Source organism: Tetrao urogallus (genome assembly GCF_951394365.1).
Source record: "Tetrao urogallus genome assembly, chromosome: 1".
In the NCBI taxonomy this organism is placed as follows: Eukaryota; Metazoa; Chordata; class Aves; order Galliformes; family Phasianidae; genus Tetrao; species Tetrao urogallus.
In genome coordinates, this window is record NC_136813.1 from 144,451,467 (window position 1) to 144,472,760 (window position 21,294).

At 40.9% G+C, this 21,294-nt stretch overlaps 1 protein-coding gene across 1 annotated transcript in view; it reads right to left on the reverse strand.

The window, feature by feature from the left end:
• MRTFA (myocardin related transcription factor A) overlaps positions 1-21,294 on the reverse strand; it is a gene marked incomplete at its 5' end in the record, with an annotated part of 95,104 nt that overhangs the window by 65,991 nt on the left and 7,819 nt on the right. The window contains 3 exons of the mRNA XM_079532827.1: positions 10,088-10,349; positions 13,803-13,866; positions 14,994-15,131. Of these exons, the coding sequence (XP_079388953.1) occupies positions 10,088-10,349; positions 13,803-13,866; positions 14,994-15,131 (464 nt within the window). The remainder of the gene's footprint in view (positions 1-10,087; positions 10,350-13,802; positions 13,867-14,993; positions 15,132-21,294) is intronic.

The window sequence follows — 21,294 nt, forward strand, 5'->3', positions numbered from 1 at the left end:
ATGCCCTACAGAAGACAAGAGCACACAAATGCAAACTTAAACGTCCACACTACTACTACCAGTATAATGTTGATTCTTCCCAAGGTTATGGTCAGTCCCTGCTCCCACTCATAAAACAGAGGTCATCCATATCTATACATATTTGTTTGGTTTCGTGATTACAGAATGTCCTAATGCTGCAAATAAAAATGCCCTACATAAGTACACCATACTGTCATTAACAGATAATTTTAACTCTATCATGTCTTATGTTTCAGAAAGGCAACTCTGTACATATCTAAGAGCTAAGTGCTACATCACGTAGTGGTTAGGATAAAATCATGTATATGCAAGTAATACCACTTCAATTCTGAAACCAGAAAACAAACGCTGTGAACTTTCAAAGTATGAGAGGTTTTTCCCTTCCAAAAATTAAAAAAAATAAATAATAAAATACAGTCTCTCTAAAGAACACATTTCATTGAAAACCAATAAAACTGTCAAATAGAAGCCAACAAAAAATCAGCTAAAAGCTAAACAGAGCAATCTTCTTTAGAATAAGTCACAGATTTGCCAGGGATCTTCTAGTCTTTGCAAGACATATTAACACCAGGGACTAGCAAATGAAGAGTGGAAAGATAATTTTATCTCCAGTGAAGCTCTAAAGTGATCAGTATTTAGCATCCATGTAGCACCCACCCATTTCCAATCTGCACATGAAGTCACGACTGCTCTCTAATTTGTTACTCAAAGTCACATCCTGTCACTCCCTACGTAGCTCAGCATTCACAATTCACCAGCAACATTTACCCATGGCATATGTTTGGGATGATACCTGATTGGAGTGTTGTCATCTGCATTTCTGGTTCCAGAAGTGTCATTGTTGATCCTCAACTGTTTTCTGAACAGGTACAATCCCTTAGAGACTTCTCTTTACATAAAGACAGATATTTAAAGATATATATAAAATTCAAAAAAAAAAAAAAAATCCACAAAGAACCTATCAACTTTAAGCTTATTCAAAACTTGCAAGAAATTCTTATCCGCATATGATGAAAACAGTGCCTACTGAGAAAAGTCAGGCTTTCAACATGTAGTTCTCTGCTTATTCACTACAGGCAAGTTGGAACAGCCCAGAATCAAATTACAGCTAGGAGAAAAATGAATACTCAAAGGGGAACGCAAGATGTGTAGTTTGCAGAAGTAAGGTCCGCCTCTTGGTGCTCTGTAAGTGAAAGGAAGGGGGGAGGAAGGGGTCCGAGATATAAGAACTGGCAGTTTTTTCCTCTTTTAAAAGGGAACGATGACGTCTTAAGCAGACTTTCAATCCCCTAAGGGACTCTGTTGATGAGGCAACTTCATTCCAAGGACAAGGAGACCCACTGTTAACATAAACATGCAGAGATCCTCAGCTTAGAAACAGCGTGGCCAAAAACACATACATCCTGCTGACAGATCAATCACTTTTGGTTAACCTTCATCTGTTGTTTCTCTCACTAATTGCATCGTTTCCCTGTCCCTACCAAAAGCCACTGCTGCACACTAAACCTGAACTGCTGTAACAAGGGATTAGAACTTCTATCAAATGAATGTCAGTGTCGGTTTCTTAAAAACAAAACAAGTAAGTGAAACAGAGAAAGAAAAATATCCTTTCTCCCTCACACTTTTCCCATCATTATGGTTCACAGCCTCTATCCAACCTGTCTGCATGTTAAAAAAAATGAAGCCATTTCCCATATTCAGATAATTTGTTCCAAAAGATTTGGGATAGTGGACAAAACTCTTATAGTTAAATATTTCTTGAGACCAAAACCTAAAAATAGAATTAAGTCTTTCCTCACTAGACAATTCTAGCTTCTAACAGAAAGGAAATTCAATGTCAGTCTCTAAAGAGTCTCAAGTAATTTACCCAAAAGACAGTTTAATTATCTTAATAAACTAATTCCAATACTTCTGTCCCCAGAGCAGCTTTTCCTTATTCCCCCATCATCCCCAAGGCTCACAATCACTTCTCATTAGGTCATCTGCCTGCAAGTAGCTGCATATATTTGCACCAATAGCCCAAAATACATTAAGCCCTGCATAAAAGATATAAACCAATTTTGACATTTAAAATCCTTTTGAGCAAGTAGATTCCCTGGTCTTCCACAACTGCCTTCACGAAAGTGAGGAAATGGGTGCACAAAGCTGCTTTCTCACTGTTTGCTGCCCCTCCGATCTTAAGCAACCTGAGGGATTCTCTCCCAGTTGGATGCAAGAACTTCTCTAGCAGCTGCTTGACAGCTGTGAGCAGAGCAGGTTTTAGCAACACGTCTTCCTTCCCCCACACAAAGACATCTGGGGCTTCAAAGGAGGCTGCAACAACTCATTTGGTGACTTTAACCGCTACAGGAAAATCCCTTGCAGTGATGATATTGTAGTATTCATCTAATTTCCATACACTTTACATCAATAGCATGTTGTAAGAGGAAAAAAATCAGCTCATTTGGGCTAGTCAAACACCACATATGCAGTTCTAGGTTCACAGTTTTAGATTTTGCTACAGGAACACTGCAGGCCTAAATGTTAATTCTAGCTGTGCCATCCTTACGGAAAGGAGCAATAGTGTCAAACTGTATTCTGAGAATTTAAAGACACTCATTATCAAAATAAGTCACTTGAACATCCATTGGGAATATCCATAGTCATCATACAGAAACGGACCTATCGATGAAGGAAGGGATTGTCCCACTGCACTGGTGTGGCCTCACTTTGAACACTGGGTGCAGCTTTGGGCACTGCAGTATAAGGACATAAAACTATTAGAGGGCATCCAACGGAGGGCTAAAGAGTGCTACAGACCTGGAGGGCAAGATGTATGAGGAGTGGCTGACATCCCTTAGTTTCTTAAGCCCAGAGAAGAGGAGCTGAGAGGAGGCTTCTCCAGTGACAGCAAAAGGGTCTCATAGAATGGCATGGAGCTGCATCAGGGGAGGATCAGGCTGAGTGTTAGAAAAAGGTTCACCAGAGGGTGGTTGAGCTCCTAGGGTAGCAGTCACAGCACTGAATTTGCCAGAGTTCAAGAGGCATCAGGACAATGCTCTCAGACACATAGAACAGTTTTTGGGTGGTGCTGCGTGGAGCCAGGAGTTGGACTCTATGATCGTTATGGGTCCCTTCTAACTCAGGATATTCTATGATTCTATAACGTTCAGCAGAATATATACTTTTTTTTTTTGTGGTGATGTGTGGAGAACAGTATGAGCAAAGGGGAAAGGAACTCCTTCCTGCCGTGTCCAGGATCATCCCTTGGCTCCTTGAAGAACATACACATGCACCATCAGTGACTATGGACAGACAGAACAAATTTAAGGCATTAGCCATCACAAACCAGAATAACATTGCTGTACAGAAAGAAGCAGACATTCAGAAATGATGCAGGAAGCAGATATTTTAAAAGTCTGAGAGAAAATAACATGTGTGACAAATCTCTACTAAGGAGTAAGAACGTCCTGTCATTTTTGGAGTACAGCCAACAAACCTCAGAGTGTATCATATGCACACCCTATTGAAAACTAGAACCTCCCTGGTCACACAGCAACTCTGGTATTGACCCGGAACCTCCAGCTCCGTTACTGCAGTACAAAGCACAACAGCAAAGTTACATAGGTAATTTCATATTCATAGTATTAGCAGAATGCCGGACTTTTTAATATTCAACATAGAGGTAATGAGAGCTGCTGTAAGCCCACATGAAAGGATGTTGCCAATTTGACCAGCAAGGAAGATGAAGATTGCACAACCTTGCATCTTCTACCCAACATTTCATCATTACACTTTGTGGTAGCACACTGATTGCAGAGGAGAGCTGCAGTACACAGAAGTGGCTCACGGTGTCCTAATAGAAATGAATTATAGAAAACTCAGAGTTTTTCATAAAGAAAGCCACATATTACAGAAACAGGCTGTTACCAAAGATGAGATTCAATTTACCAAGAACCATCAGCTATTGTGAAAGGATGTGAATCTTTCTTGCATGAAGCAGCTGCTCATGGTTTAAGTAGAACAGAGTCCTGCAGAATGGCATTCTCCCTTCAAAAAAAAAGAGATCTCTTCATAAGTACACTTAAATCATAGAATCATAGAATCATAGAATCATAGAATCACCAAGGTTGGAAAAGACCTAAGAGATCATCCAGTCCAACCGTTCACCTATTCTCAATAGCTCCCACTAAACCATGTCCCTCAACACAACATCCAGTCTTTCCTTGAACACCCCCAGGCTCGGTGACTTCACCACCTCCCTGGGCAGTCCATTCCAGTGCCTGACCACCCTTTCTGAAAAGTAATACTTCCTAATGTCCAGCCTGAATCTCCCCTGCCGTAGCTTGAAGCCATTCCCTCTGGTCCTATCACTAATGACACGAGAGAAGAGGCCGACCCCCAGCTCACTACAACCTCCCTTCAGGAAGTTATAGAGAGCAATGAGGTCTCCCCTGAGCCTCCTCTTCTCCAGGCTGAACATTCCCAGCTCCTTCAGCCTCTCCTCATATGGCCTGTGTTCCAGACCCCTCACCAGCTTTGTTGCCCTCCTCTGAACACGTTCCAGGGCCTCAATATCTTTCTTGCAGTGAGGGGCCCAAAACTGGACACAGTACTCGAGGTGCGGCCTCACTAGTGCTGAAAAAAGTAGTGCTTAAAAAAGCAAAAAGAGACCTTACTTATGTAAACAAAACAACTGCCCAAATCTGGGTCTGACCTGTTCAGTGAACAGTTGAAATTCACCCAAAATAAGTGTTTTCATTAAATAGGTACTAAATGCTATGCATATGTGATCACCCAGCAGCCCTTAACCTTGAAAAATCAAAGACAAACTGGAATAAGAAAGGAACTAAAAAGGAGAAACATAGGAGAGAGGGCTATTACACACCAGTGACTGGGGAAAGGCATTACAATCATGTCAACTTTATCAGGAACTAACAAAAACTGTGTTAAGAGCTAACTTACTAAAGCCACCACATTAAAGCTGCCTTTGGCATTACTCCCTCCAGATCAACTATTCCCCCATTGCTATTTAAAAGTTTGTTTGTTTTAAATATTTCAAGAGATTACCACTTCTCAGTTGCTTAGTAGCTCCCACCAGTAACAGGCCAGTCATTTCCATCATGCTCCGACTCTCATAGCTCTATCAGAGATTTTCAGACAGCATACTAAATTTATAGTCTCCTGGGACGCAGTCCCTTAGATCAAATCTATCCAAGATAGACTGCTTGTTTTCATTCTAACAACCATTCCACTTACTCACACAAAAGAGAAAACAGCCAGCCTCCCTGGAATGTGTGTGAAGGACAGATCAGAGAGAGCTGTGCATTTCCTGCCTCAGTCCTTTGTTACCATACAGACTAAAGAATCTTCCTCCTATGTAAATTGATGAGGCAGAAATCATCACTTGGTAATTAAGTGCAACTTTGAGTCACATTCTTCCAGAAATCCTCTAGACCGAGAAAATGATTTCAGAATGATTCCATCTGTAAAACACTCCTTCCACAGGAATAAAATACAACTCTTGTTGATAAGCGTGCATTCTTACCTTCAAGTCACAACAAGCACTTCTTAAAAGGACCATTATGTCATGATTTTAAGATGACATTATCAATTTTTTTTTTTTTTAAGTAACAGTTGCAAGACAACAGCTATACAATTTGCAAAAACTTTCTGAGTTAAATCTGGAAGTATTTTCTGAATCTGCCTGTTCAATATGACAATCCAGGACAGGAAAGAGAAGAGGAAGGAGACTGGAACACATAAACTAACAAAAGAATTATAGCAGCAATCACCCACACAATTCCTTGTAATAAAACCAGGTGCCCTGATACTTCCATATTTTAACAGTAAACGGACTAGGCACTAAATCAGCTCCTTAGAACCATTTTTAAAAGTTCCATGCTGCAATTTGTAAGCAGATATATTCTCCATCAGCTTCTGTGGCACCAATTAATCGCATGCTTTGCACAGCACCAGGTCTTCGCTGTAAAGGGAGTACCTTCTGATACCTAAAGCACATGCCTGCTATGTGACTTCAAGTCATACTGAAATTCCACGCATTCCAGTCAGCTTCCTTCCCCCAGCACACATGGCACTTGGGTGAAGACAAGCATCCCAGATCACGTAAACCCCAAAGAACTGACAGGCCGGTGCAAGTTTTGTCCAAACCTGTAATCAACATGCAGCAGATCATTCGAAAGAATGTTACCTGACCTTAAAGAAGCCAACAGAGAAGCACCACAATAGTGGCAGGCTTTTAAAACACAAAGCTTTTCATGAGCTTAGCACAGAGGTAACTCTGAATTCATCCGGGGAAAACAGTGGCTAATAAACTAGGGGAGTAAACACAATTTAAAATGAAAGCTAAACAGATGGATGATCTTGATTAGAAATGACCAATCTGCCTAAGATTCTATATTTATACTCTGTTTTTTTCTTTTTTTTTTTTTTTTTTGTAACCACATTTATCAGGACCCTTACTCTCAGCCTAGCCCCAAGGGTCTGAAAAAGTCATCTTGGCATCTCAGCACATAACTGAAAAAACATCAAGATTCTTAACAGCTTCAGATAACTATGATGACCTTTTTTGGCTTGTGTAAGGAGAGTGAGTCAGTCACTGGTAATCTCTCAGTTTAAGAAAGTAGTGGGATCAAGGCTTCATTGAACATGGGTAAAAAAGGGAAAGAAACACAATGCGAATTTCAGGTTAAAAAAATCATTATAAAACAAAAAGACCAATTACATGCCTACACCTTAAATGATTCATTAAGCTTAATGTCTGATTAGAACCTCATAAATGTGTCAAAATATTTTATGAACACCTTACCGCATATGGCTCCCTTCCATCAAATTGACAAAAAATGTTTCTTATCTACTCGTTACGTTTCAGTACTTCACAAATACCCTTATGATCTTTTGTCTCATTTTAATTTAGTATAATTTAATAACAACAACCCAGCCAAGATTTTTAAAGCCTTTACAGCCACCCACCCAAGGACCTACAAAAAGCATAGCTGTGGTAAGAGAAGAACATGAAGTGGAGCTTGGGTCTGAAAAACAAACAAAATAAAAACAAATAAGAAAACACAAAGGTACAGTCTGGAGCTGCTCTCCAGCCCTGCTCAAGTAGGGAAAAAAGAATTTACTGTCCTAGGGCATGTGGCAGCATGTGTACACAGGACTGCACCCCCAGTTCTCCCATAGGATATACAATCTATGATGCTTTACATGCCAAAGAATTTTCTATTTTACCTCAGCTAATTGTTTACATTCCAGAATCATTGCCTGAAGTAACAAATTCAGCAGAAATCCATGTATTCTTTTTCTACAGGTATCCACAGATAAGGAAAGCCTTCCGTAAGCAGGTTGCCTAAAGGGTTAACGTGTTAGAGCAGTTCAGCCTAAGTCCTTCCTGCAGCTGTGAGTCAGCAATGCCTGTCTAGAGCTGCGACCAGGAGACCCTTTGACACAGATAGGCAGCTTCCAGCAAGTCTCGGATTTTACCATCTCCTCCCTTCCCACCACCACTCGTCTTCAATCTTCCTCATACTTGGAATTTGGCAAATTGTCACAGAAGCAGTTTCACTGCACAAGATAGGCTTCTGCGACCATTAAGGATCGCTCAAATGTTCAGATTGCTATCTCAACTAGCAGACCATCTCTAAAGATTGTTGAAAACGTTTGAAGCCAATGGCACAGCAACAGAGATTCCTCATAAGCTCAATACTTTCAACAAGCATGCGACTTTTTCCCCAAGGTAGCTGAAAAGTTCCCATTTAGGAGAGCTAGTTATCAACTCAAAACACATCAGCTGTGTTTCTCAACAACTCACTAAGCCAAGTCTCCTTTTATGTTGTGACAAGTTTGCAGATAGCCCCATTTCAACAGCATTTTTCAGTCCCACAGAACTTGAACAAACGTACACACAAGCAGCACATAACATATCACAGCCTGGTAGAAAAGTACACTGTATACATCTGAAGATAAAGTCAGGTAGTCTGCAGTGGAGACTTTGGACTTTATGCCTTGTCTGAAAAGCTGCTCCTCCAACAGTCCAACTGCTGCTGCTGAGCTGAGTATTGATAGAGAAGCAGCTCTGAAGGGACCCACCTCATGAGTCACATCCGGGAATATCCTTATTCTCTTTGGCAAAAGGTATGGATAGAGGTGCTCTATTTTTTATATAATTTTTAAACCCAGCTGTATTTCACCTATTCCAGTCAAGTAGGCTGGCAGCCCACAACGACAAAGCTTCGAGGTTGAGCCCCAAAAAATAACATTTTGATAGAGAAAACGAAAATCACTGATTTCTCTAAAATTTTCCCAATATGCCATTTTTTAAACTACCCAAACTACTGAATTGTATACGGACTTTATGTTTTCTGTAAAAGAATATCCTTTCTCTAACCATAATAAATCCTGTTTTGTCCCGGCTTTATCTATTCAAAGCGCTGCGACAAGGTTCTTTTCCCTAACTAGGTACTCCTGTCAGTTCCCAGTAGTAGCATCCCCTTACTTTGTGATATCAAGAATAACTGCTTGTTCTCCTTCCCGGATCCTTTATTATGTCTCCTTCCCTATGAAGAATTCTACCTCCAGTAAATTCCCATTGTCACATTCAGTTGGCTAGCTGTCAGGCTTTGGAGGCAAAGAATCATTTGTTTTACCCATGCTGCCTTCAATCCCTCTACCATGCTCAGAACTACTTTCTTTAAAATTAATTAGAAACATTGCCTTGCCATCATAACTATAAAACACCCAAGCCTATCACAAGTTGGAATGTGTTGTGATCAGAGTCTGCCATGCTGACTAATATTCTGTTTTCTTTTCTTTTCCACCACCACTCTTTATCCTCATCCGTTGTCTTTTATCTTATAATTTGAAGCCTACAAACATTAATGACTATTAGCTTTTTGTTCTGCCCTTGCAATTTCTAGCTTCTCCGCTTTTAAGGCCTTTGAAAATGACCACAATCACAAAACCATGGCATAATGTATATGAACAAGGAAGTTTTTGCTGTCCTTCTGGAAACAATATTTTGGGTTGAAATTAACTCTTCCAACCAGCAAAACACTAATAGACTTTTCAGGGAAAGGCACACTCAATTTCTGAAGCCGATGAACCAAGCGTGTCAAGTGTGGTATCCATCCAATCTAAACTACTTTTCTAAAGTGCACATATTCCATATCACTTTATCATAAACATTAAGTACTGGCTATAAAGCCACTCCACAACTCTGTAGCATTTGCAATACACTGTGACGTGCAGCCCTGTACAATGCACATAATGCCTAACACTACAAGGCATCCAGAAGTCTCTAGCATCTTGCACGTACAGTTGATAACAAGCAATTCACTACAGCAATTACATAACAAGCCCTTCACTCTGTCAAGAGCCACCAACACATACCCCATGGGGTAAAGAGAGATGATCAAGAGGAATTCACAAACAGAAGCCACCTGTTACCAAATGGTTTCATCAGTTTTACCAGGATGTGGCTGAATACACAAAAGTTTCATGGCAGCCTGGAAATCCTGAACTTCACGCAGTTTACCTCCTCGAAATGGAAACTTTGGTCACCCAGTGACAGTTAAAGGGATTCCTTTGTTTGCTGTCCATTCTGTCCAACCACAACTTGAGAAACGTGCTGGCCATTCTCACGCTAGGACTTAGAGGGCCTAGTAGGATATTTCATTGTTAACTCAAGATCCTGTCCCTCCTTCTAACAAGTATGACAGAACTTTTCAGACGCTCGCGGTGAGAAAGATTACTCACCCTTGGTAATGTACAAACCAAGGTGGCCAAGAAAAATGTACAGATCCTTGATGGCTCTAATCTGAGAATGAGCTCATACTTCCTTTGATTCTCTCTTGGCCTGGCAAACTTTTAGTCATCACAAATCACATGGAAGCTGTTTCTAGTGTTTATCTAATACAGTAATCTAACTGGTTTCATCAACACCAGATCATTAGCTCTTCGTATGAATCAAATGCTTTAAGAAGCAGCACTGCCATCCAAACATGTACCAGATCAACACCACGGTGTTCCCTGTGAGCCAGCCAATGGAGCTCACCGTACCACTTACCATTCTTCCTTTCGCTGAGCGGAGGAAGGTTGGGGTTTCGGCCATGGTGGAGGCTGAGGGTCAGCTCGGGCTGCAAGGAGAGCTCCTGCAGCTCATTGGCAACAGCTTCGCTCTGAGGGCTGGGGGCCGCCGAAAGGGACACCAACACCGGCTCATCGTCATTTTCGCCAGCCCCTCCTCCGTCCAGCCCATTTCCAGCAATGACGGAAGGGGGCAGGCACACCACGCCGGAGAAATCCACTTTGGCTTTCGTGATGGCAACCTGCAAGACAAACCACAAAGTAAATTTCATGGCAGACTCCCAACCCATACCTCCAGTTCACTGTGGCACCTCCACGCTCTTGAGAAACAGGCTCTTTAACAGAGTGCGTGTGTTATCATTCTCAACTGAAACTCGTCCACTAACTGAAACCTGCAGAACACAAGTTTATAAACTTGCTTATGTCTCCAACAGGGTCACCACAGAAACTATGGATGAAAACTACAAGTTAATATCATTCTCTTTAAAACTTAAGGGAAACTCAGCTGTTATTACTGTAGGAACCAAATCTTGAGAAGATGAGAACAGTAAACAGCATGGATTGTGTTGGTCTCCATACTCCAGCTTCCACTGAAGTTAGCCTATTTAGAATCTTAACGAACTCTTGATGACTCTCCTTTCATATCAGCAATGGTGTTTTAACAGGACAACTGTCAATATGAAATCCAGCCAGGCAAAATAAGGCTTCAAAATATACCTGGAAGAACAGCTGAATACAACAAATGAGGATTTTCACATAATGTAATTTGTATTTCAAAAATAATTCTCTTATCCTGTTCTCTCCTCTCACTACTGGTGAAAATGAATGCAAGAAAAATATATATATGAAGTATACAGAAAAATATATGAAGTATACAGAATATACTTCATATATGAAGTATACAGAAAAGCTTTTTTGTCTAAAACAGCCACAGTAACTGAATTGTGCAATATCTAAGGGGGTTTAAATGATTAAACTAAGAAGCAGTTTTGATTTTTTTTTTTCATGTACTTCCTTAATTCTTTAAAGAACTGTTTAAAAGCCACCACCATGTTAAAATTCGTTTATGTTCACTCATTTAAACAGAAACAAACCAGCTGGAAGTCTCCGATGGAATGGTTACTGTGTTAAAGTCTAAACAGTAACAGAGAGTGTAAGTATACAAGGGCAATCATATTTGGATTTGATTAATGACGGTGAAAGGTTCCTGCTTCTTAGTACACTGCTCCTCTGAAGCCCAGCACTACCACAGTCATGTATCAAGCAAAGTTTTTCCAGAGCTTCAAAATGGAGGCAGAGCTAGCTGCAAAGAAGCAAAGTAAAAAACATCTGGACGATCTTCCAGAAACCACTCACAAAGTACCAACTTGGAGCAATATCTTTAACAACACGTTTTTTTAATTAAGAATCCCCCACTTAATGCTCTTGGTTAACATGCACGCATGTGACAACATTCAACACGTTAATAGCTGATAAAGTAGTTCAAATAGTCATTCCCCCTGCTTCTATTTCAGTTTTGTACTTCATTTGTGAGCAATGTTTGCTCCGTAACGCGCAGAACAGAGTTTTAAGTGGTGGTACATTTGTCTCAAAAACTTGTTCAGTATACACGGGGTGCAACATAAGAGTTACTGGTAATGAATACATGCTATTTCATTCCTCTTGTCAGACATTCATTCCCAGGACCCAATGTCACGATCTGAGGAGAAGCAGGGAAAAGAAGGGTGGAGAGGACAAAAAGAAAACAACAAAAACCACTGACTGAAGCTGGTGCTTGTTGTAACAAAACAAATGAGACTGAGCCAAAGCTTACTGCCATATGAAGTATTCGCATTTCTTCAGTTACAGTTCGGCAAGAATGTGCCTGCCTCCCTCTTCATACGTTTCCTGTCCAAAGCAAATAACGCTCACATCCATTTGAGAGCAAATTTTAACGGTAATCTGCAATGAGAATCAAATGGGCTGGTGCTCTTCTTCTCTTCGCAATGGATACAGAAAGCCCAGAAGCGCACGCCCTTCAGCTACAGACTTGAATTGTTTGGTCAGCTAAAAGAATCGTTTTGAAGGCTGCAAAGAGTTAAATTCTGACCAATAAAATGGACTCCAGGCCCTGTCCTTGTAGTGATGGGAGGCCAAGGGGCTAAAAGAAGTGGTCTTAAGGGGCCTACTGCCAATCTGTTTTCTTAAAGGAGATGTGCTGGAGAAAATTTGCCTAGTACCAAATGGTGGCTAGGTCAGATACTGCAGGAGCACAAGTGCAGTCAGCTCTGAATCTACAGACAGGTGACTGGCATCTAACACCTACCTCGTCAGGATTAAAATGGCAGGAGGTTTAATTTCCACCGTAGAAAAGGAGTTCCTTCCTCTTCCACAAGGAAAAAAAAAAAAAAGAATTTTAAATGGCTCAAATGCATGGGAACGGCCTAAGCTATGAAGATAGAAAATGGACTTAGGAACTTGTGGCAGCTGGATTTTCTGCTAAACAGGAATTTGTAAAAACTAGGAAAATCTCATTTCAAACAATATTTTAACAGCTGTAAAATAATCACTTTTCCTAATCTAGTTATGGCTCCTTTATGTAAAAGCACAGTACCATGCTACAGAAAAAGCAGCCCAGCTTAGTTCAGCCATAAGAGAGAAGAGGGCAGGAGATTAGCTGTGGCACAACAGACTGCTGTGCAACCCTGTGCAACACCATGCCAAGTGATACTGGGATTATAAACCAGAGTTTCTCCAGCAAATCGCCTTGAAGAGCTCCAGCACAAGGCTTGGATCATTGCAAGAACTGCACCTGAAAAGCTGCAGGTTTCCTAACTCATGAAGAAGATGGCAGAGATGGAAGGCATCTTCTCAATCTGGGTTGGCATGTCATTCAATGTCTGTTTACACTGAAAGTAACACAGCTTAGAAACTCTTGCTGTCCCTTGCCTGAACATTCATTTTTCCCCTTTCACCAAGCCCTCTGTTGCACCAGCAAGTAGGGATGCAGCTCAAAGCTAAACTGAAATGAACCATGAAAGGAATGAAGAAATCCTGCATCCTCCACAACCTCTCCCATTTCTGCAGAAGCACATGGATCAGGTTTCTCATTGGTTTATCAATGTAAAAACCCAACCTTTGGATAACCCCTGATAAATCAGGTCCCTGGTACAATGTGCCATGCAGCCACACCAATGCTTGTGCCAGCACACCACTGAGGACAGAACCTGCCTACATTACTAATACTTCCAAACATCTAGCCACAACCTAAAGGAAAAAGAGCTTTTTTCAGATCAATGCTATGACTCAACAATATGCAACATATCCCCATTTAAAAAAATAATAAATGCCTGTGGTCCACCAGACTATAGAAAATGCTGTAATTGGGGGGGGGGGTGTTAATTTTGGTGTTCTCAATTACAAGACTGATGAGGGCATACAGGGATCAGGAAGATGCTTTGAGGATTTATAACCATCCATGTCTCATTAGTTTGAAGTCACAGATCTCCTGCGAAAGGCATGGAATCCTTCTCTGTAACCAACAGCAAGGCTGCTATTAGGCTTCCCAGACAGTCATACCACTCTTAAAGTGTCATTGTAGAATGATCAATTGGTTACACACGCTAATACTTAGAGCCCAATTAAAATTTTAAGATGTTTTTTGTCTGTCATTTTCAAACAGATTAGAAACTTTCCCATAGAGAAATGTTCCATACCATAAAGATCTTTAAATGAGTCACGCAGAAGCTGATGGACAGCCTGTAAGAGCAAGCATTTCTTCTACTCCACAAGGGTTTCAGGGTGAGCACTCTCAAGGATTCAGATCTGTTGCTAGCCAGATAACCAGATAAAGCATTTTGCTGTGTTGCATCCAGCTGGTTCTAGAACATGAGGCTATGATCCCCTAGATGTAATATCAGCTTAAGCAATACTCAAGTCCTCCACTGCTCAGTTGCTCCTTTCTGTCCTCATGCTACCTCTTTTCCAAACGGGGAATCAATTCAATTTGATAATGAGTTTTTCCTGGGTTATTCAGAAGAGTCCATTTCCCACTGCCAACTACATACACAGCATATCACCATGAGGCAGGGACAACAGCAAGCTCTCAGGAGCCAGGAGTGCTCACATTACATTGCTATAAAGCACAACAGCATTGCCTCAACAACACAAGAGTAGAGAGCTAGGAAGATGGAACCACTCTAAAGAAACATTAGACACTGCATTGAAATACACACATAATTTTCATCCCTTTCTGACTTCCAGAGGCATCTAACAGACTTCAATTTCAGACAGACAAACACGGTGGAGTCATTTGTGAGCAAAGCAGAAGATGAAAAACCATATCCAATGTGAATGTTTGGCAAAAGATCTTTATAAAAATCAAATTGCTCTTTATAGGTGCATCGTCTTGCCATCCCAATGTCATTATCACACCAAACACACAGTAAACCTGATGAGCTTACTCCCTGGTGATGAAGTACTCTACTTCGTGTTCACCACATTACAAAATTACTTACTGAAACTTCTTGCAGAGCTGCTCGAGCAGAATCCCTAAAGGATAGCTCAGGGCCAACAAGGTGAAAGAGAAACAACACAGATACATGCAGTACTGAAACCTGTCAGACTTGCAGTGAGTTAGCTCATGGAGCCAAGCTGAAAGATGACTGGGGGGTGGTGGGATGGATACTCAGGATTAGTTGCCTGCCATTTTAGCTCCATTAATCAGTCCACCATAAGGCAAGACAAGCATCAACACTGGTACAAGCAAGCAACAAAGCCACGCATCCAAGACCACCTCTTTTGGCAAGAGATTGCATACACCAATTTAGTTTTATCGTAAGACCACATCCTCTGATTAGACACTGCACTGATATTGCCTATGACAGTCCAGCCTGCTCATTCCTCACCTCCCGCTGGCCAGCACAGGCTGAACCAGATCAAGGAACTGATCCAGGTTAAACCTGACTTGGCCACACGCATACAAATTGGTAGTTGTAATCTGCACCAGTTCCTGATCTGGTTTGCCACTCAGCCACGCAACTAGGCTAGAATGAGAGAGAATGGGGTACAAAAAATGAAAAAGAAATCAGGATGGCTATTTCTGGTAGGAGTGTAACCTTAAAGTGTTATGTAGTTCACCTGTCCAACACTCATGATGGACAAGAACACACGCACTAAGTCTTTATGCATTAGACTTCTCGAATTCAGCAATACTCACGTGCTCATGGTGTAATTAACACCTTGACACGGAGTGTTTAATTGAACCAAAAAACAGCACCCCCTTCCCTAACATGAAGCCTCAACAACCAAAGTAAAACCTCCAAGGAATTTAAAAAACAAATCAATAAAAATCAGGAGGGTACAGAAGACAAAAAAAAAAAAAAAAAAAAGAGGAAAATGCACAGCACAATTCCCAAATCAAGCAAGGACATCTCCATAAAAAACTCTCTCGTTTCCGTTTTGGGGGCTGAGTTGTCAGGATAGTGGCAATTTCCTACCAATTTAAGAATTGCTAAGCAACCTGCAGCAGTTAACAGCAAGAGCTTGTGTGTGCAACTGGGTTATTTTGAGAAAATAGTTTTCCCTTTAAATTTAAGAGCACCCTTCTTCTAAATGATCTTGCCAGCTGAAATCATCTGGTCAGGAAAAGAGGCAATCTTAGGGCAAAACAGCTTTAAGTGGCTGCTGTTTGAAATGAATAAGAAGAGAAGTCAATGATGTGTCATGTCCAAAGGCAACTATACTCCCAGGTATTATACAAATAAAAAGAATAACAACTAGAAAGGATAACTGATGCTTGCAGCAGACGTAAGCCAGAATACCTCATTAGCTTTGAGATGCTGCAAGGATCAGAGTGAAACCAGTCAGGTGATTCTCCTTCTCTTCAGATACCAAATAAAAGTCACAAATGGACTGACCTCCAGGATTATACCGTTAAGTTAATGAACAAAACTACAGAGTGCTAAAGAGGGATCTTAGATTATGGCATTTTAACACATATGCAAAGGCAATTCACACGGGGTTAAGTGGGTCAGGCAGTTTCCTTCATTTTCACACTTACTGGGGGGATTGGGCAACAACAGGCAAGAAGTAATCACATTTCTTCTGGATTAGCACTGATAATTTGAAGGTGTAAACTGTCCATTTTAGCATTATCACAAGCCACTATCCTACAATGCTTCCATTAAAAATCCAAAGTTTGCAACACATGAACAAAGATGCTGATAAGAAATGGATGGGTACAACTTTCTATCTGGAGCCAAAGAACACTGAATGTGCAGCACCAGTAACCCTACAGAGAGAGAGGCCAATTTTGAATCACCATGAATCACTACCAGAAGCCTCTACACTATTGCCTCCAGCAAATCTATCACTACAAAGAGTCAAAAGACACGTACAGGCTAGCAAGAAAACAGCAAGGAATCTTATCAGGCAAAAAGCATGAACATCTGTATAGAGATGTTAGGACTTGAGAGGAAAAGGATCCAAAGAACATGTCTAATGCAAAGCAACAGCATCCTAACTGCCACTGCACTGTTAAGGCCCTGCACACAGCCTCCCACCTGATTTTAAAGACCTCTCATCAAGAACCATATTTCCATGCCATAAATATTATCTTCATAAGGTACTGGCTTTCGTTCTACTCAGGCCAGCAGTGATAGAAGTCTCTAAGAGGTTTTCAAAAATTGTTAACAAACATTCATTTCTTAAAACCACAAATTACTGGCCAAGAAATGTAGTTTTGCATTCCAGATGCTTAAGAAATACTTTTCATGATTAAATACACATTTGGAGGAAGTTGGTGGCTTTCAGTCTCAGTGGAACTCTGGCTACACTGAAGATAATATCAAAACTAGTTTTAGAATCACAATGGTATTTATAATAAACAATCTTTGCTCAAAAAAAAAAAAAACCCCCCAAAAAAAAACTCCCCACGGATTTTAAGAGTTCTTATTCAAGCCCAAAGAATGAATGAGGCAGACAGCCTTCTGCTTTCAGGGGACATTAAGCCTTAAACCATTGTGTCGAATTCATCACCTAGATTGTGAGAGTAAAGATGATAGCTACTAAAGAAGAAACAGTTTTCACTGAGGTTCAAAGAATGCAAGTGAGCAAAAAAGACGTGATGTTCCCATCTCCTGCGTCAATGGCTACGCTGGTATATTTTAGGTGTTGGCCATGATATAGCTCAACTTGATAGCTAAAAGGAATCCAGCCTTCTCCTACTGAGCTCTTGTTCCTGCTGCTTCTCTTCTGCCCATCTTTTCGTACACCCACAGAGCGACTCCCGTCAGCTGAAACAGCGGACAACTAACTCTGCAAAAGATGAGAAACCATTTTCTACAGGAATCATCTAGCTACGTGCCCTGTGGCTGCACAAACAGCCAACTCCGATGCAAAGAAGAAGCAGGAGTGCACAGCTGCCTGGAGGTTTGACCAGCCTTTGCAAGAGCAGCTTGCTGAAAGATCAACTCAACGGTAATGTCAAAGAGCACACTTAAACATCCAAAAGCAGTGCCAACCTAAGCAGTCTGCTACACATTCCCACTCTCATACCTTCCTCATTGTGAAACTAGCATAAATCTTATGGAGACAACATGTACTGGATCAGATGAAAAATAAGCTAGCAAAAACCACTTCTTTCCAGGAGGCTCTGTTCCCCAGAGTGGCTCACCATGGCCACAAAATAAGCTATGCCAGCAAAACAGAGGGAGCACTGAAGGGGAGCAAGCTGTTCAGGCTAGCACTGGTGCCAAAGAGATGCACGATGAACTGTGGAGTGCTTAGAACAGGATTGTCCTACGCCTGTTTTTCAACACCTTCTGCTGACTTTCCTGCAATTGTCATTGGTGCGTTTTTTAAGGTTTCCCACATGTAAGAGGCAAGGCATTCCTCCTGTCCCTCCATAGGGACAAGTAGATGAAGCTAAGGATTTTGACCCAGACAGCAGTGAAAGGCATATGGCAACAGCAATCACTGGCAGCAAGAAGGCTGCAGCAAACTAGGAAAGAGAATGTTGAAGGTCTGTGCCACATATGAGCTTCGACTCAGGAATTCATGGCAGGAGAACTCAGGGGCCGAGGAGGAATGAAGGAGCTCATGTTGAATATGCACTCAGGGTGGATTTGAAAGCGAAAGTAAGTGGACAAGAGGAGTCTGGAAATAAGACTTCCCAAGAAACAATAAGCTTTTAAACAGAAGATTTTAACTTTGGGACAGAAATTCAAGTATCTAGGGCATAACAGACAAGTGACTTGGGTAAGGAGGCTGAGATAGCTCGGGGAACTAATCTAGCCTAACCAAAAGGAAAATACATTGTAAAAGAAAAAAAGCCATAAAGGAAAAGCAGTCTCATTTCAATCAGTTCAGCTCCCCAAACGGTCTCATGGAACAAGTATTCTTATTAGCACAACGGAGCAGACAAAATTGCAGCACTTGAACTATCCTAAGGAATTTATGGAAAGGCTTTCTGGCAAGTCACTTGTGTGAGTAAGAGAATACTTTAATATTGTACCTACTTCAGTGTGATCATGCATTATGATGGAGAATATAAGTCCATGTATGCATTACATTTTCCCATTTCATTTGTAAATTCTTACTTGCTATGCTTCAAATCCAGTGACTACAGCCACAAAGCAGAACAGCTCAGAGCTCTGGTTGATGGAAAGCTACGCCTTGAAAAATGGTTGTCCTCTACAACGCTAACTATTTGAAACCTGGAACCACAGGTTCATTAGATACAATACAAAAATTAAAAAAAAAAAAAAAAACAGAAACCACCACCAAAACCAGAGGAACAGGGCCCACTGACAAGCAGCAGCTTTCAGTTAGCCTACGTTTGGCCTACTGTGAAACCAAAGCCTGAAACAGACTACAAGAAGTTTTCTGACCCCAGCTGCATTCTTTACTCATGACAGCATAGGCTGTCTACAAAAATTAGACCAAACTGAAAGGACTTTGCTTCTCCTCCCCATCAATGCAGGCTGGGTGAGGAATACAAATTTCTTTGAATTTTACTGGCACCTCCTAATGCTGCTATCTTGTGTGACATTCATTTAAGTGGAAGTCCAGCAATTGCAACTGAATTACCAGGTCTTTCTATTACCCTTTTTCCCCTGTGAGGGCTGACTTTGCAACCCCAGCTTTCTCTACTACTGAAAAATAGATTTTTCTTCAGTAATTCACACAGAAGCACACATCAATACTGCTGCCTTGTCTAAGCAAAGTAGTTTATTGAGAAGAAATCTTAAATACTCAAGAGTTGCTTCCTTATGCATAAATTTAATGGATGTGGGTAAAGAACATGTCAGGGTGATGCTGGTGTGGAGTACTGCTACTGCTGCTGTTGTTCCTTGTCAACTCAAAGGACAAGAAATTCAACCGAAAAAAAGACCAACATCTCTGAAGCAGCAATACTAAGAGCCAGCACAGAAAGAACATCTAAAACAAGACATATTCCAGTGCTAGAATAGATTAAAACATTTCCTGCTCTTTGCTGTAAGACTCAGCTTGGGACCACAGATAATGTCTGAATATATCATTCTCTTCTTTGGACACTACTGTATCGTGGCAATCTCAGTCACAGCTTGGAAGACACCCCAATTTTACAGGATAGTGCAACTGCCTGGCGTTACAAACTTGATTAAATCAGTCCAGATATACAAGAACCATTATAAAAAGACACACAGGAAGAAAAGTTTGCAATACAGTACAAGCTAATCTGCAACAGACAGGACTAATTGTTAGGCAACAACAAAAGGGCCACAAGAGTACATTTATACTCAACACTACAAAGTTCTCACTGGATAGCTGATGCTGCCCAGCACTAGCACAAATTCAAGATATCCACCTTCAGCACACTACTAACCCTCACAATCAGTGACCACAAGTAAATATCAGTTCAGCACATAAGAACAAAAGGTACAGACTGAAGACAACACAGGGAACATAATACATACCTTACTCAGAGTTCCCACGAACAAACCCAGCTCACTTCCATGCCAGCAGCTCTCTCTCCAGTCACTGAAACGGAAAACAGGACACATAATTAGGGATCTTCAAAAAAAACACACACACAGCCTGTTCTTGCCCTTAAGATTAAGGAGCAAGTCCTTTCTGGGTCCCTATTTTCCCACTGCCTTTAATTAAGCTGGCATATTCCAAGAAAGTTGGACTGAAAACGGAGACTGCCATGCTGATATACACATATCCATGCTCCTTCCACAGCAGAACTTGTACTGCAGTACTGTTGGTATGTCAGTTCTGAAGAATGCATTGTTTGAGATTTACTAAGCCAGAATACTCGGCAGATGATACACTCAATCTTCCTGTCCTTGTACCGAAATATTTCCTCAAACACTGGATGGTAGAAGTTGGAGACTGTTATGACTAGTTCATTACGCCATGTAGTCCAGCCAAATGAAAACAGGGAAAGGTTTAAAAAAAAAAAAAAAAAAAAAAAAAAGGAAAAAAACAAAAGTACATTCAAAGTAGATTCGCCAAGACTGCCATGGGGATCCTGGATAAAAGGGAGAAGAGAATCATCCCATCTCAAAACTTCACAAGTGTACTGAGGTAGCACAACCGTTTTCTTTGGCAGTATTTTTTAGGATGCATTCACAGCCACACTTGGCTAGAAAATAATTACTTCAGAGGCTCTGGAAAACCTCTTTCAAACAGCAATATAAAGGGGTCAGAAGTTGATGTGTAATGTACTTTCATTTCTACTTCCTTAGTCACATTTAAAAAAAAAAAAAAAAAAAAAACAAATCACAGGAAGGTTTTAATATTGAGTTCCCATTCCATTTTCACCTCTGGGCTTTTCAGACTTCAGGGCTTCCCAGACAACAGCACCACTCACTCTGTGGATACACAGAAGTGTAGCTGGGATACTATAACATCCTGCCAATAGGAGGAAACAAAAGAAACCCAGCAACCTCCCCAGATACAAACTTCAGATCTAAGGGGCTTAACGTAAGCTTTAACATAGCTGGAGTGGGGAGAGAAAGAAAGAAAAAAGAGAATGAGCTGTGCTGTATGACACTAATATGTGAAGGGATAAAGCCAATTACACTGATTGGAATGAAGAAAGAACAACCACAGCTAGATGCTTGGATAATCAGAGTATCAACATTTGCAAGAACCCTCTGATATCAGTAATGAATTGCACATCCACTTGGCCAATTCTCATCTAATTAACAGTCTGTA